Here is a 16,150-nt window from a genome sequence, read left to right on the forward strand (position 1 = left end):
GAGCTGGCGCTTTCGGGCGTTTCGTCGCAGGACATACTCAAGACGCTGCACCTGCCCCCGGCCATGCTGAGGCTGCCGGATTCTCCTTCATAGTCATGGCGGTTCAAGTGCTGGAACGAGTTGCATTTGCTGCAGCGTAATAGAGCACCTTTTTCATTCATGGAAGCAGACCCGATACCCTAAACTCCCCAAGCCGATGCAGACCCTCCCTATGTGGTATACCTTTTTGTCCAAAAAAAAAAAAAGCAATTGTAAATGATAGCCGCAAGAAACAAGACGCCTGAAGACCTGTTCCGACCCGAATGCTTTGACGCGAAAGGAGAGGAAGAACGGAAGGAGGTAGATACAAGTAATATGAACAGTGTAAAATATAGCATGCATGCGATGATGTTATGTGATGCAGGTAAAAAAAAAAACACGCCCCGCTCAGACACGAATCACCGACGCCGGGGCGCGGGCCATGGCGAAGCCGGGTGCGGCCACCTCGGCGCGGCCCATCCAGCGGTCCCACGAGCCGCGGAAGCGGTCGGCGCGGGTGGGGGTAGCGTCGTCGTCGAAGCCGAAGCCGAAGCTGACGAGGGGCACTTGGTGGTTGTGGTGGTCATGGTGGTGGTGGTGGTGGTGATCAGAGGATGGGGAAGAGGAAGAGCTCCGCGAAAACGACCGCCGGAACGACGGCATGCGCGGGCGGCGGAACGACGGGCTCCGCGAGGCGTTGCGGGCCGGGGGAGCCGTCGGTACGGGGCTGGTACACAGCTCTGGCGGCGGCGGGGTGAAGGCGGCAGCGGCGGCGACGAGGGCGAGGGCGGGGTTCTCGACGACGGCCTCGGCTGTGAGCAGCGCGGTGGGGGACGAGGCGCCAGCGACGGACACGTGGACTGTGCGGCTGGCCTTGTTGGTGGTGGTGGTGGTGGTGGTCAGGGTGGCGGTCAGCTCGTGGCCGGGCAGCAGCGGCGGCGGCGGGGCGGACGACGCGGCAAAGCCGACGTCGAAGCGGCGCACGACCCAGCCCGGCGAGGTGGTGGCAGCGACGTGCTGCTCGACGAGACGGCGGGCGGCGGCGGCGAAGGTGACGCCTCGGGCCATGGCGCTCGGCAGGTCGGCGAGGGCGGCGAACATGGGCGAACTGTGGTGTGGGTTGAGGGAGGAGGCAGGGGAAGACGGAGTGGTTGGGTCCTGGGTGGTGGTTGGGGAGGGGATGACGAGGCTGAGGGTTGTGGTGGTGGTGGTGGTGGTGGTGGTGGTGGTTGTGGTAGTAGGTTGGCTCTCATCAGGTGCGGTGCGGTTAAGTGGCCTGCCGGCGCGGGCGAGATATGCCGTCACGGGGTTGGCGGCGGTGTTGACGCCGTGGCTGTAGATGGTGGCCATATGGACGAGGTGGCCACCATGGCGCGGGCGCAAAAAGACGTCGCCCGTGGTGGTGTGCTCGCCGCGTTGAGCGAGTGTGCAAACGCGGAACTCGAGCGCGGCGCGGTCCAGGTCGTGGAAGCCGGCCGGGCGGAACCACGGCTGCGAGAGCAGCACGGCCTGGTCGCCGGGCGTGGCCAGCAGCACCTCGTGCCTGTCGTCGACGGCGCGGGAAAAGGCTGACGAGGCGTCGTGGCGGCCGCCGCGGAACAGGAAGCGCGAACGAAGCGTCAAGGCGACGTCGCCGCCGCCGCCGTCACGAAGCAGCTGGCACGCCACCTCGACCGTCTTGCCGGCGGCGTCGACGGTCATGGACGAGACGTAGGCGCGCGCCAGCAGCGACTCGCCGACGGTGAGCGGGGCTGCCCCCGGTGCCGCCTCATAGCTGCTCGACAGGTGCGCGAGCGAGAGCAGGTCGCCCTGGACGGGGTCCTGCAGCAGCGCCTGCGAGATGGGCTTCCAGGCCGCCACCATGGCAAAATCGACGGGGACGTTGTTACTACTAGCAGTAGTGGTGTTGTTCCCGATGGTGTTGTTCCCGACGGCGCGGTTAAAGGCGTCGACGCGGTCCTGCTCGACGGCGACGGCGGCCTCAAACACGTTGGTCTCGGGCTGCCCCTGCTCCGTGGCGGCGCGGTCGGCGACGTCGCGCAGCCACAGCTGGCGGTACATGTCGTAGACGCGGCGGTCGCGGTCCTTGGTCACCTCGCGGATGGTGGGCATGGTGGGCATGGTGTCGTCGTTGGCGCCGGCGCGGTACTCAAACCGCATGGCGAGCGAGACCAGGTTGTTGCTGGCCGTGACCCACGTAAAGGGCATGACGGTGATGTCGTCGTCGGCGCCCCGCGACACGTACAGGATGAGGTCGCCGGCGCGGTGGAACGACAGCTTGTCGTCGAGCACGTCGACCGTGTCGGCCGCGGCTGACGAGATGAGCTTGAGCACGGGGTTGGGCACGACGGCGCCGTCCCGCTCGATGGCGGGTGACGAGAAGAGCGCCTTTCTCCAACCGCTATCATCGCCGCTAGAGAGGACAGAGGCGAGCTCTTGGGTGGTCAGGGATGCGATACGAAACGACTTGGCCAGCGTCTCTGTGCAGGGCTGGGGTTGGATGAGCAGGCCGGCCTTGTCATGGATGGCGTCGGCCTGGCTGTCATCTCGAGCGAAGGCCGGGTCAACATGGTCGAAAAGCTCAGTGATGGCGCCCAGCTCCGAACCGGCGGGCATCTCGAGCCTGCCAGCAACCAGAACACGAGGGCCAACACCCGCACTCAAGCGGTGCACAAGAGCGCCGGCGCCGTCGCCGTCAGCACACCCCGGGCCAAAGTCGACAGCGTGCGTAACCCCCGCAAACTCGGCGCGGGACCAGTCGACGGGCTCTGACGCCATCAGGCGCACCATGGTGGGCACGAGGTTGTGCGACGCCGCCCGCAGGTCCACGCCGTCGACGAGCTGGTTGACGGGGATCCGCAGCGCCGCCGACGGCACCGTCACGCCCCGCAGGTCCTCCTCGATCATGGGCACGGCGCTGGCCAGGAGGAAGCTGTTGCAAGGCACGCTGGTGGGGAGAAAGCGGACGCGGCAGCGGCGGCGGCCCTCGAGCGCCGGCCCGGCCACGCCCTCGAGCGCGTCCACCAGCGCGGCCAGGGTGCGGCGCGGCCCGCTGACGACAAAGTCGTCGCAGGCCGAGTTGACGACCGAGACGACCATGCGGGCGTCCTCTGCCAAGAAGGCGTTGATCTCGGAGATGGCGCGCTCGAACTTGTTGCGGGGCAGGCCGCTGATGGCGAGCATGGGCGACGGCGCGCCGAAGCCGGCCTGCTCCAGCTGCGCCGCCTTGCCGTCGGGCAGGGGCGCGTCGACAAAGGCCTGCTGGCAGCGGACGCCGGTCCAGAACAGGACCGTGACGGCCTTGAGCGCGGCCTCCTGGAAGCCGGGCCAGTTGGCCGCCTCGGCCGCGGCCACGGCGGCCACGACGCCCTGCGAGCGGGCCGTGAAGCCCCCGCCAAAGAGCGACGGCAGGTCCTCGGGCCCGCAGCCCAGGCCGACAAAGACGGCCGCGAGCTGCACCAGCTGCAGGAGCCCGACGAGCGGGAAGCTGACGGGCGCCGCGTCGAGGTACTCGGCCGGCGGCGTGCGGTCCTCGTGCCGCAGCCACGCCAGCACGTCGAGCCCGTGGGGGGCGAACTCGGCGCGGGCGCGGCCGTCCAGCGAGAGCTCGACCAGGGCGCGCGCGAGCGGCTCGACAAAGTCCTCGACCAGGGGCCCGTACGTCTTGTAGGCCGTCCGCAGCTCCTCAAAGTAGCCCGCGTGGCTTCCCTGGCCGCCAAAGACGGCGTGCACCGTGGCCTGCCCCAGGCTCTGCGACCTGAGCAGGGCCGACCGGCACTTGGGCCCGACGGCGCCCGTGGCTGCTTGTTTCTGGTAGTGTGCCCTGATGGCTTCTCTCCTTTCGGCCTCCCCCTGGACCTGGGCGAGGGCGACGACGTGGATGTCGTTTTGCATTGTTGGATGTTACAGGCAAGGAAAAGAAGTAAGGAAAGGGAGGGGATATGACCCCGGTGGTTGTGTGTTTCCGTCACTAGATGTCGGCTGGATAGGGAGAGACGGAGATATAACTAGGCGGGACCGTCCCGAGCTGGGTCCTGCTGTTGGGTTCTGTCCTGGGTCCTGTTACTGGGTCCTGTCCTGGGTCCTGCAAGGGAGTTGTTTGTAATGTGTTGCTGCTGTGGAACAAGACCCTCGTGGCCGGGAATGTGGAGGAGGACATGGTAAAGATGGTAGCATCCGGGCCGGTAGTGGATGCATATAGATTCTCCTCTATTTTTCCTGGCAGCCTAGCCGACGGCAGCACTGCCTGGCCCTGGGGCTCTGCTCGGCCATGGTGGTGGTGAGCAGCCAACAATGTGGTTTTGCAGTAAGCACTGACAGCTGTGGGGTGCATGCTCTGCTGGGTTCTGTGCTGGGTTCTGTGCTGGATGCCATGTGGCTCGGGGTGCCTGGGTAGTGACCTGGTGCCTGACCGTTCCGGCACCAACAGCATCAGCACCTCTGATAATAGCAACCCGACAGGATCTCGGTGGCTGGAGGAGAAGAAGAACCGTGCAGGAGAGACGGCTAAGAAGTGGTTGAGGCTGCGCTAACAACCGATTGCACGCTTACTGTTGTTAAAGGCGAAATGGGTCCGTCACTGACGTGTATTTTTAGCAGCAAAAACTTCCCCGCAATCTCTCAATTTTTCCGATGGCTGGTGCGGCGTGGCTGCACACTTTCTCCAAGCCCTTCCGGATTGGGCCTGTTCCTGGAGCTAAAGCACACGGGCCTTGTGCACATCACACCTTTGTACCTTTGTGCTTGGCTTGTGCAGGCACAACTACACAATCCCGTCTGATTCTCGTCCGAACAATGTGCGGTTGCAGCCGTTCCCTGTAGTAATCATTTTATTTTACCCACACCCCCTCCCTGCAGCCGTCCATCAGATTCCCACTGCCTCCGCTGATCGTCGGCTTCGTCCCCCCACCCTTCCCTTGCGCCAACAACGATGCTCTGTTGCGCCGGCTCGTCTGTTGGCTTGTAGAATGCGACGCTGCCGGCCCGTATGCCCTGCTCGGTGAGCTACGCCGTACATACTCGGCGCCGTTTCGGTCTGTTGGTATTTGCTCTTTCCCGCCTGAACACTCACCCGCTCCCAAAGCATGATCTGATCATGAGCCCGAACCGGCTAGAACCTGTTTCCATGCCAAATCCACAGGTGACATGACCAAATATTGATTATGTTAGCTTGCGGCTTTTGCAGGGGGCCTGCCCCTCGTCTTTGCCGCCCGCGTCAGCCGAGCTATTCTGTTTACGACGGCCGCGCTCGGGTCTTTTTTTTTTTTTTTTTTTTTCGTTCTGCACAGCACGCGGTCAAAAAGGACGCACGTAAAAGGCTAGCGCTTGTCCCGTTTGGAGGGTGCCTGGCTGGCCTTGAAATCTCAAAAGAAGGAATAGGATCAAACAGACCGCAGACCAACCACAGCTCATTTCCCCTGCCGCTTCTGCACCCGCGCCCAATCGGACTCCGCCTCGCCGACGAGCCACCGCAAGTTGCCGCCGCCACTACTGCGAGTGCGACGGTTTAAATGGGGTGTGTCAAAATGTGCGATAGCCGCTTCCTTTCAGGGGCCCCTGGCTGTAAGCAGCGCTAAACATGGCCCATCACATAGCAGACAGCAAATCACGAGCATCAACAGAAACAATGGTGAAGAACATGCCACGTAAATCCATTATGCCGCCCAAGACTCCAGTTTCTATGCAGTGGTATTTGGTAAAAAGAAGCCCGCGAATCCTGTAAATGCTGCCATGATTTTGTCAACACCGACCCATGCTCCAAAAGGAAGAAACGAGAGGAAAGAAAAGACAAGACCCGAAACCCCAACCCTAGAAGAAAATGCAAGCCATGCCCAGTAGAAACACCACCTGAATGCTCCAAATCGCAATGCTATGCCAGAGAAAATGAAAATGAAACGCAGGAGGGGTACTCGAGAAAAGAGAATGCAAAACAGTAAGAGATGATACGGCGTACAAGGCGTCGAGCTCTCAAGAGCTCTATGAGGCCGGGGCGGCGTCGGCGGCCATCTCGGCCTGGCAGCCCTCCACGGGCGCCTCGTCCTGGCGGCCGGCGCTGAAGTCGGCGCCGGCCTCGAGCAGCATCGTCACCATCTCCATGCGGCCGGCGCACACGGCGCGCTGAAGGGCCGTGTATCCGGCGGCGTCGCGCGCGTTGATGGGCACGTCGCAGCGCTGCAGGAGCAGCTGCAGCACCTGGATGTGCCCGCCCGCCACGGCGAGGTGCAGCAGCGTCGAGTTGGTCTGCGTGAGCGGCGCCGGGAGGTCGGCAAAGTTGGTGTTGTTGGTGTTGTTGGTGTTGTTGCTGTTGCTGTCGTCGTCGCAGCCGTCCAGGTTCATGTTCAGGTTCAGGCCCACGACGTTGACGGGCTTCAGGTTGGGCGACCCGGCCGAGAACTGGCTGGCGGCCGACGAAAAGGGCGAGGAGCGGCTGACGGTCGAGGCGCTGGCGCTGCGCGAGCGGCCCATGGCCTCGCTGCGCATGGTCGAGGGCGTCGACTGCTGCCACGGCGGTGATGCGGCGCCGTCGTTGGTGGGCGGCGTCAGGAACGACCCGTACATGCTGCCGCTGCCGGGCATGGGCGGCGTCCACAGGCCCTGGTCAAAGTTGCCAGTCTGCATGGGATCGGTAAAGCCGTCGAGCGTAAAGGGTGGCGAGCCCGCGTCCATGGGCGGCAGGCCCATGGAGTCGGTGGCGCCGCCGCCCAGGTTGAAGCCGCAGGGCGAGAGCGAGAGCAGCTGCGAGGCCTGCTGCTGCATGTCGGCCATGGACGCGCCCGGCTGCGGCGGCGGCGTGGCCGGCTGCACCATGGGCGGCGACGACATCGGGGTGTGGGAGCGGGCGCGCTGGTGGCCCGGGCGGAAGGTGCCCGAGCCGACCGACAGGCCCGAGTTCTGGCGCGTGGGCGTCATGGCCTCGTCGGTGGCGCTGCCGGCGCGGCGGCGCTTGATCGAGGGCGCCGACGCGTCGGTGCCGGCCATGAAGTAGCCAGGGTCGATGTGCAGCCCCTGGTCGGCGAAGTTGGCCTGCGGGAAGGGCTCGGTGGCCCACTGGGGTGTGGGCATGCCCATGCCGGCGTCCTGCACGCTGCCGTCGAAGAGGAAGTCCTCGGGCGTGGCCATGATGGGCATGGGCGGGCGCTGCACCTGCTGGTGCTGCATGGGCGGCGTCAGGCGCGGCGACAGGCGGCCCTGGTCGGCCTCTTTGTTCTCCTTGAGCTTGGCCAGCTCCTTCTTGAGCTTCTCGAGCTCCTTTGTGCGGTCACGCATGTTTCGCCCTGGACGCTGTTAGTCGAAGTTGGAGGGTAACGAAAGGTGGTCATGTTGACGTACTGTAGGCACGCTGGGCCAGCCTGTTCTGGATCTTCCTACGCTCGGCGGCGTCGGGGAGCACGCGCCAGTCCTCGTCGGGCTTCATGAGGTCGGCGTACGAGATGGTCTGAGACCTGCTGTTGTTCATCATGGGCAGCTGCTGCTGGGGCATGGGCTGGAAGGACATTGTTGCCGAGTGTTGCTGACAAAGAAAAGGGGAAACAAAGGAAAAAAGACAAAAGGAAAAGAAGAGATTCACGAGCCGATACCAGGATTAGATGTCTGTTAGTGTGTCGAGGTGGAGCTGTGGTCAATGTGGTTGGTGATGTGATGTGAAGTAATGTGATGTGGTATGTCGAGATGAGATGGAGCATGACGAGTGGGGGAGACGGGCAACTTTAACTTCCAAGCCGTACATATAAGCCGTACATATCAAACACCATGCAGCAGCTTCTGCAAGGCCAGGCACGGCGACACGCCGCAGAGCACAGCAGAGCACAGCAGGCCAGGGCGTGCGGCCTAGACCTGGACCATGGGTGGGCAGGCAGCGCGGAGCAACTGCGGCCCAAACAGTAAGATGGCACTGGCCAGAAACAGTGAGCAGGGCGGCTGAAGCATCGCGCTCTTACTGCGCGGGGAGGCGGTGGCCTGGCCTGGCCGGGGCGGGTCTAAGGAGGAGACAATCAGAAAAGAGAGGGTGTCTCGTTTGTGCCGACAAGTCGGGACGATAGATGACGTGGGGCGTGGGGAGTGGGGCGTGGGGTGGAGAGCACATGCAGAGGTCAAATGGAAATTGGCAGGTTCGATGCTCGGAATCGCTGCTGGCAGGAAAGCCGAGAATAGGTTTAGCAGTAAATTGGCACCTTTGATTTGCATCCGAGGTGCAGATCCTCGCCCAAAAGGGAGGGGCGTGCGATTACAAAATACAGGGGCGGGCCCACAGGACGCATCCAATGGCCCAATCAGCACCCACAAACGCAGGCAGGGCCAGTAAGGCCAGACGCAAGCCACTGCTGCGATCCTGCAGCCAAGCCAGCAATAAGCGATTGGCTGCCAGCCAGCAGTCAGGTACCGAGCTCACCCTGCACGCTCTAAGCCCTGGCTGGCTGGGTCTTTTCTGGGTCTTTTCTGGCTAGCCATCACCTCAGTCCGTCCTGGTTAGCGTCGCGGTTGTTGGTTTTTGTTTCCTGTCTCGCCGCGGCCCAGCACAACCACGGTGGCGCCGGCAGGCCATGTAACGTCATCTATTTCCTGGACTGATGTTAGCACATGTCGCAAAGAGCGGGAAGAAAGAGGAAACAAGGGGCTGCTTGTTCCAATCTTGCTGACTGCAGGAGCCCGAAATGAAGGCATCGCGTCTCGTCTCGTCTCGTCTCGTCCGAACTGTGAGAGAGCAGGTGACTAGTGCAGCTCTTGTCTTGGGCTTCAGACGACTTGGGACGCGGATCTGGGGTTCGCGGTAGTTGAAGCAGCACTATTTTTGGAGCGGTCAGTCAGGCTGGCCCAAGGAGTGGTGGCCCGAGAAGTGGTGGGCAGCGGCGTGGCTGAGCAGGGCGTGGCACTCAGCTGAAGCCCTGCCGGGCAATAACTGCCGCCTGTTACTGTTGTTTATCAGTGCGTGTGTTCCCCGGGTTGGCTCCAGCCCCAGCTGACATGGCTGGCCGAGACAACGGCTGGCTGTCCCGGGTGCCTGGCATTTCGATGGGGGTAGCCGTCTGGACTGGGGGAGGTTATCCGAGATCTGCGCGTCAAGCGAATGGGGTCAGTGCTTGGCCTCTGAAAGGAATGTGGAATTGCTTGTCGGGGGATTGGGGTGTTGGAGCGAATGGATACTGCCTGTCCGAGGTGAATGCTGTGCCGCTCGGGGTAGCGTGATGGATGGATGGATGGAGATGGTTCGAGTGTGACAACCTTTGTCTGGACGCCATGTTCTTGTATTGATGGACAATCGCCGAGGGCAGTAAGGGTCTGCTTCAGTCTCTCGTGCGTAGTGTGCTGCAGTTCCAAATGCATACTCTGCTGATATCTGATATCTCCACCAGAGTGTCAAACATCAAACAGGCCCAGACCAAGAAGCAGCAACAGAATAAGCATCAGGATGGCCGCACCAGGTCGGTCGCACCAGACCTTCAGCTCTCGAAACCTTTTGGGGCTGAGCGGCCCAATGCAGACAATAATGGCGGGTCACGGATTACTATCAGATTCGGCAAAGATCGTCCCCAGGCATCGATTTGTGCTTGGAAAGCGAGTGCTGACTGCACATCTCAGATCCCAGACCCCGTAATCCACCGAGATCTGCCATTGATCTGCCAAGGTTCTTGAGTTTGTCTGTCAAATCCACTAACACGGTTAGCATAGTAAACGACGTGTTAGTAAACACGCCGAGGCACTTGGACAGCAGAGGATAATTGGAGAAACATTTCTATCAAGATGGCTTCAAGCCCACGTTTTCCTCAGACTTGCCGTCCAAACGCCAACCTCGTACTCACCCGACCGACATGCCTCCCCCACCGCCAACGCCCTACTGAGTACTAACCTTCCCCGACGCGGTCATGTCCTCGCTGCCCTCCCGAACCCTCTTCCAGCTACTGCTAACCGCGCACCTAACATCACACCCCATATCCCCTTCCTACTCCCGCAGACTAACCCCTCCCCACCACGGCCGGCCATGCTCCCCCTGGCCGACCTCCACGGCGCCCGCCCCGCCTGGCCGCCCCGCACCGGCCCCTCGGGCTGCGTGGTCTACGCCCAGCGCGGCACCAACGGCTACCTCCCGCCGACCGCCTGCGACGCCCGCCACCCCTACCCCCTCGACCTGGCCCCCGCCGTGGCCGTCGCGTGCCTCTTTGCGCTCCTCGCCGCCCTGCACGCCGCCACGGCCGTCCTGACGCGCAAGACCTACTGCTGGGTGCTGGTGGCCGGCGCGACCTTGGAGGCCGCGTCCTACGCGCTCCGCGCCGCCGCCTCCCGCGACCAGGCCTCCCTGCCGCTCGCGGCCGCCCACGCCCTGCTGGCCCGCGTCGCGCCGCTGTGGGCGTCGGCCTTTGTGCACATGACCTTTGCGCGCGCCGTTCTCTACTACGCCCCCAGCGCCGCCGTGTGTCGCGTCCCGGCGGCCTGGGTGTCCACGGGGCTGGTGTCGCTCGACGGGGTGTCGTTTGCGCTGCAGGTCGCCGGCAGCGTCCTTCTCTTGTCTACTTCTGCCATTACTACTACTACTACCACTACTAACCCCACCGCCACGGGGTCCAAGGTGCTCGTGGCGGGCGTGGCGCTGCACGCGGCCACGACGGTCCTGCTCGCGAGCCTGATGGCCGCCTTTGCCGTCCGCATGGCGCGCTACGACGCCGAGCGCGGCCGAGGCTTCGGCGCCGGCGTGGCCGAGCCGACCCGGCGGTCGTGGCGGCCGCTGCACTGGGCGCTGGGCTCGGCGGCGGCGCTACTGACGGTGCGTGACGTCTTTCGGCTCGTCGAGCTCGGCTTGACCTTGGCCCCTCCCAGGGGACGGCGGGCGGCGGCGGTGCCCCTGCTCCGGTCGGAAAGGTACGGCTACGCGCTCGACGCGCTGCCCGTGCTGCTGTGCCTGGTCGTCTTGGCGGTCGTGCACCCCGGCCGCTTCCTGGTCGGGCACGACGCCGAGTTCCCGACCCTGGCCGAGCGGCGCAGGGCCGAGCGTGCAATGCGCGAGCTCGAGGAGCAGAAGCAGGCCCAGTTTGGCGTGCCACTGGGAGGGTCCGACTGGGCCCGGGAACGGGGGTGGGACTGACGAAAAGGTATCGTTGCTGCCCCTGTCCTCTGATCTTTTGCTCTTTCCTCACTTATAGGCACGCCCTAGCTGCCGTTTTTTTTTAGCGTTTATCTGGTTTTTTTTTGGGTTTAGCATTGGAGTTTAGCGCAAGGCTGCATTTTTTTTTGGCTTGATAGACAGACTCCATGGAGTCTGTCCTTTCTTGGCAATCTTTTCTCGGCGTTGCTGCTCGTCGTAACTAGAGCACTTCGACTATGGCAGGGATACTGGTAGTAAAACCAACGAATATCAAGAGGCTCGTTAAAATAAACGTCTCAGCTGCTGTGCCCTAAAGTCTGACCACTACCAAGAGCGAGCGCTTGTGGCCTTGACCGTGGGCTTAGAGCTACCCTCGATCCTCCTCGCCTTGTGGCCCGGACTTGCTATCGTTCCCAAATATCCTAAATGATATTTTGGTTCCCAATCATCTTTCCGTATCTGTCCGGACCGTAGGGCTGCCGTTCCGAAACTGGACCAACGCCCCTGAGCTGACGTCCAAACCAAGGACTAATGTCATCGCCCGGAAGTTCTTTGCTCTCGCTTTAGCTTTCTCTCCTCAAGAATCAGCTGCTCTACTCTGAGGCAGTTGGTCGCGCGGCGCGGCCTTGGCTGCGATAGTGTGCGGCACAAGCAGGCCTAAGCCCCATCGGCTACCCAAAATAACATGTAGCACCAATAATGCTGCTTACCATGCTCGTAAAAGCCACCCAAGGTCCATGCATGGTTGGACGCCATCACAAACAGAGACGGAATGGAACAGTCGCATGGGCTTCAAATTTTTGCAATTGATCAAGCCGTCCAAAACTCCCCCAAAATTATACGAGTGAACAAAGGCCGGAGATTTCCTCTGGATCCAGGGGTATATGCGAAACAAAACAATAGTATAAACAAGAAGAGGCAAGTTTGTGCCAGGCGGAAAGAAAAGAAAACGGTTGGAAAGGAGACCAAAGGACGCCATTAAAACCCAAACGTAAAAAACTGTTGCCGTAAATTCCGAAAAGAGAAAAAAAAAAGGTAGTGATACAGGGTTAGTCGGTATTCAGGTGGCTCGGTGATTCATCCTAAAGGTCGGTCACACCCGGCCATGGTGGTTAGCGGCCCGAGACTGGCGCCTGGCTGTAGTTGCCCGCGTCTAGGCCCAGACCCGGCTGCGCGTTAGCATTGTTCGGAAAGTAGTTGCTCTGTTGCGTCGCGTAGGGCGCCGGCTGCCCCGCGGCGGCGCCGACGCCGAACTGGTGGTGGCTCTGGCCGTAGGGCGAGCCCATCCTGGACGCCGGCTGGTCGTACGGGGAACCCATGCGCGAGTTAGTGCGGTCGTAGGGCTGCGGGCGGGTCGCATCCGCCTCGGCCGAGTGCCGCTCGTACTGCTGTTGCTGCTGCTGCTGCTGCTGGTTGTAGGGAACCGCCTGGCAAGGGTCAATACTGTGCGCCATGAAGGATCTCTGGTGGTGGGGGTGCGGTCCCTGCTTCTCCCTCATTATTAGCTCGGCCTCCCTCCTCCGCCGCGCCTCCTCGCGCTTGACGTTGCGCCACTCGATGGCCACGGCGCCGACGACGGAGAGGGCCGCCATGGCGACGGGGACGTAAAAGGACTGCGTGATTGCCTTGTTGTAGGCCTTCATTAGCTGGGCCAGCGACCCGTCAGACTCTGTGATGGCCTTGATTATGCCCTGCGCGCCGCCTTCGATCAGTCTGTGGCGTCCAAGGGCGGCGCCTGCCATGTCGCTGATGTTAGTTCTAAGCCGGCTGGAAAAGACCGTCTCGGCCACCGAGAGCGCCAGGGCCGTGCCGATGGCCTGGCCGAAGAGGATGACGGAGATGCCGATGGGCATGTCGTCGTCCCCGAGCACCGATTGGGCCGCCACCATGGGCTGCTGGAAGGCTATTCCGCAGCCGGCACCAAAGATGGCCGGGAACGCAGCCAGCAGCACACCCTCGGACATTGGCGTCCATGTCGAGAGGAGTCCTGAGCCTACCGACATCAGGATCGTACCGAGCAGCATCAAGGGTGCGTAGTGGCCCGTAACGCTGACGAATACTCCCGACAGGAGCACGCCGACGACAAAAGCGACCAGCATGGGGACCAAGCGGATACCTATGTTAGAAGGCGAAGCGTTGGTGATTACCTGGAACCAGAGTGGGAGCTAAAGAGAGAGAGAGTGCGCAACTGTTAGAACATTGCCTTGACAGAAGGTGGGAGAGGAAGAGTAAGGGGTCTCGGTCGGGGAGCTGTCGAGGCCGGCGAGAACGTACAAAGTAAGTAACGACGACGAGGGCCGCGCTGGTGCACAGCATGAACCAGAATCCGGAGAGGATGGTGCGCTGCGTGAAGATGCGCGGGGGGACCATGGCGAGGTCCTGCTTCAGGTGTTGACAGTAGCAAAAGACGGCCAGGAAGAGGATGGAAACGACCAGGAGGGAGACGACGGCGCCTGAGGTCCACTCGAACTTGGACCCTCCCCACTGCAGGGCCAGCAGCACGGTGATGACTGCAGGCACCAGCGCGAGGCTGCTCACCAGATCGAGCTTGCCAGCCAGGCGTGCGGCCCGCTGCCAAAGGCCCCCAAGCTCCTCGCGGGGAACGGCCTTATACGTGGCGTGCTCGGGCGGCACGTGCAAGCACAGGATGATGATGCCGGCAACGATGGGGACGACGGGGAGGCTAACGTAGAAGCTCCAGCGCCAGTTCAGCTGGTCAGTGAAGGCGCCGCCAATGATTGGCGCCGTGATCATGGCGGCTCCCTCCAGAGCGCCCATCAGCCCACCCATCAGCGGCCGCTTGCTCAGCGGCACGAGCAGCGCGCTGATGATGAAGGCGCCCGCTAGAACACCGCCAGCGCCGATGCCCTGGATGGCGCGCCCGGCGATCAGGGCGTGCGAGTTGGGAGAGACGCCCGCGAGGAGCGAACCCAGCTCGAAGACCAGCAGGGCCGACGAGAAAACCCACTTGACTGGGAAGACGCTGTACAGGCGGCCAAACATGAGCTGGAACGCGCACCAGGCCACGAGGAAGGCGGCCCCGTACCAGGAGCTGTGGTTGAAGGTGCCAAAGTCCCTGCTGATGCGCGGGACCGCCGTGGCGATGATGTTGATGTTCATGCCGACGATGAATATTGCCAGCACAAGCGCAAGCAGGATCGCCGCCAGCTGGAAGCCGTGGGCGATGGGGCCCCGGGATCCTATCGAGGCCCTCTCGGCATCTGCCCAGGCGGCCATGGCCCGCGCCTCCTCGGAGAGGCCACGGTGGCCGGCAAGAGGAGCCTTGGAGTAGGGCGGGAGGTGCTGGTCCGAGCTCTGCGAGTCGAGACTCAGCGCCCGGTTGCGACCACTGTTCATCTCGCGGGTTCCGTCGTCGTCCACAATGGGAATCTCCACCATATCGTCCTGGCCCTGAAACGCCTGCGTCTTCTCGTCGAGGCGGTGGTGGTACGATGAGCTCTGGCGGCCAACAAGTGTCGGTGATACACGGCGCGTTTCGCTGGCGTTCCGAGGGCGGTCCATGCTGGGTCGGACGCTGTGGCTGCCGACGTAGCCGTCGTTGCTGGCGCGGGGCATGGCCATAGGGGTCTGCTGCAGAGGCTGCTGCGGAGGCTGCTGCACCTCTTGCCGATACTGGCGCTCCTCGCTCTGTCGGGGCTGGTGGCTGGCTGGTTCTTGTGAGTGCTCCTTGGCGGGATCTCCAGGCAGATCACGGAGGATCAGGTGGGACATGCGCGCCCATGACTGCCCAAAAGAGTCGATGCCCTCGTCGGTGGTAGGGAGCGAGGGCTTCTGCGAAGCCGTCCGCTTGCGCACCGTCAGCTTGCGGCTCAGGGCCCTGGCGCGTGACGTGCCTGTGGTTGATGCGTCACTGGGGGTTTTGCGGATGGCCAGCGGCAGCGGGCGGATCGAAGGTCCGTCTCGCGGGGTGCCGATGCCGTGTGCCAGGGCCATGGAGGCGACCGCGACTGGCTCGGGCGCGGCCAGGGATCGAGCTCCTGCGGCTTTGCCCCTTCTGCCCTTGCGTGACGACCGGCTGCCAAAGCGCCTACTAGGCATGCGGCCGATGGGGCCGCCGGCCGATCCATAGTCGCTATCGACCTCGTACTCGCCCTCCGAGTTGGCCTCGTACTCGGGCTGCTGAGCAACGGAGCCATCCTTGAGTCCGTCGAGCACATTCTGGCTCCTGGCCACCAGCTCCTCGATGGGTTGTCTATCTCCAAGTTCGTATTCGTAGTTGGAGCAGGTCTCGTCGAGGGAATCGCGGGCGCGGCCGCTGTCCTGCGTGTGAGGCGGCTGCATCGAGCCCAGTCTAGGTGGTAAGTTAAAATCTTGCATGTTTGTTATCTGTAAGTAGGTTCGAGGGAGTTAATCACAGTTGCCGGCGGCAGCTGCGGAGACGAAACGAGGTCAGCTCGGTTCGGGGGACTCGGCGTGCGAGTCGAGACGATCGGGAGGGCGGCGATGGCGGCCCAGTAGAGAACAAGATATTTGATACAGTTGTGTGGAAAGATGGCAAGAATATTCGAGTATGATTTCAACTAGAAGAGATAAAATTCATCAAGAGGCGACTACGAGGGCAGCCGGGCCAGACACACCTCTTAAGGGGCCACATCGGATTTCACAGCCAGCAGCAGACGGTCACCATTTCACGGGAGACAGGGATTATGGCAGGGCTGGCGGTGTTATCCGGTCGCGTTGGGACTAACAGCGCGTAGATGAGCAGCAGCCGGGGCAGTGTGGCCAGCAGCAGCGTCAGGCCTACTCAGCGACAGTGCTTTGGAGTCAACCGCCAGGCTGCGCATTGCCGCATCGGGCGGCGGGCCGTTGGGGAGTCTTGGGTGCTGCTGCACCGGGTGCTGTTGGCGGGCTCGAGACTGGCAGACTGGGCGTGGCTCAAGGGCACTCTCAAGGGCCACGCTCAAGGGATGCACTTCCCAAACCGTCGCTGCTTACTCTGCAGGCGGAGTCTGCTGAGTGCGCATGCGAGGCTTGGGCGGCGGCGGCCTGAAAGGCATTGAGCCATTCCCACTCGGGCTGGCGGCGTAAATCGGGTGA

General features: G+C 62.6%; 5 protein-coding genes across 5 annotated transcripts; 1 reads left to right on the plus strand and 4 right to left on the minus strand.

Moving 5' to 3' along the window:
* Positions 1 to 426: 426 nt before the first annotated feature.
* On the minus strand, positions 427 to 3,912 carry GGTG_05019 (hypothetical protein; the record flags this gene model as incomplete). The annotated part of the gene is made up of 1 exon (XM_009222818.1): positions 427 to 3,912. The coding sequence occupies one exon, from the start codon at positions 3,910 to 3,912 to the stop codon at positions 427 to 429; it is 3,486 nt and encodes a 1,161-aa protein (XP_009221082.1).
* Positions 3,913 to 3,988: 76 nt separating this feature from the next.
* GGTG_05020 (hypothetical protein) lies at positions 3,989 to 5,104 on the minus strand (the record flags this gene model as incomplete). The annotated part of the gene is made up of 3 exons (XM_009222819.1): positions 3,989 to 4,546; positions 4,861 to 5,022; positions 5,090 to 5,104. 3 exons carry the CDS (start codon positions 5,102 to 5,104, stop codon positions 3,989 to 3,991), a joined length of 735 nt encoding a protein of 244 aa, XP_009221083.1.
* Positions 5,105 to 5,674: 570 nt separating this feature from the next.
* On the minus strand, positions 5,675 to 7,962 carry GGTG_05021 (hypothetical protein). The gene is made up of 3 exons (XM_009222820.1): positions 7,348 to 7,962; positions 5,972 to 7,292; positions 5,675 to 5,734 (listed from the first exon to the last, which is right to left on the minus strand). Exons 1-2 carry the CDS (start codon positions 7,511 to 7,513, stop codon positions 5,995 to 5,997), a joined length of 1,464 nt encoding a protein of 487 aa, XP_009221084.1. The 5' UTR covers positions 7,514 to 7,962; the 3' UTR covers positions 5,675 to 5,734; positions 5,972 to 5,994.
* A 2,032-nt stretch (positions 7,963 to 9,994) lies between these two features.
* Positions 9,995 to 11,133, plus strand: GGTG_05022 (RTA1 domain-containing protein; the record flags this gene model as incomplete). The annotated part of the gene is made up of 1 exon (XM_009222821.1): positions 9,995 to 11,133. One exon carries the CDS (start codon positions 9,995 to 9,997, stop codon positions 11,090 to 11,092), a length of 1,098 nt encoding a protein of 365 aa, XP_009221085.1. The 3' UTR covers positions 11,093 to 11,133.
* A 787-nt stretch (positions 11,134 to 11,920) lies between these two features.
* Positions 11,921 to 15,710, minus strand: GGTG_05023 (hypothetical protein). Its single transcript, XM_009222822.1, has 3 exons — positions 15,691 to 15,710; positions 13,367 to 15,483; positions 11,921 to 13,257 (listed from the first exon to the last, which is right to left on the minus strand). The coding sequence occupies exons 2-3, from the start codon at positions 15,428 to 15,430 to the stop codon at positions 12,205 to 12,207; spliced, it is 3,117 nt and encodes a 1,038-aa protein (XP_009221086.1). The 5' UTR covers positions 15,431 to 15,483; positions 15,691 to 15,710; the 3' UTR covers positions 11,921 to 12,204.
* Positions 15,711 to 16,150: the final 440 nt, after the last annotated feature.

Source organism: Gaeumannomyces tritici, assembly GCF_000145635.1.
Source record: "Gaeumannomyces tritici R3-111a-1 unplaced genomic scaffold supercont2.2, whole genome shotgun sequence".
Taxonomy (NCBI): Eukaryota; Fungi; Ascomycota; class Sordariomycetes; order Magnaporthales; family Magnaporthaceae; genus Gaeumannomyces; species Gaeumannomyces tritici.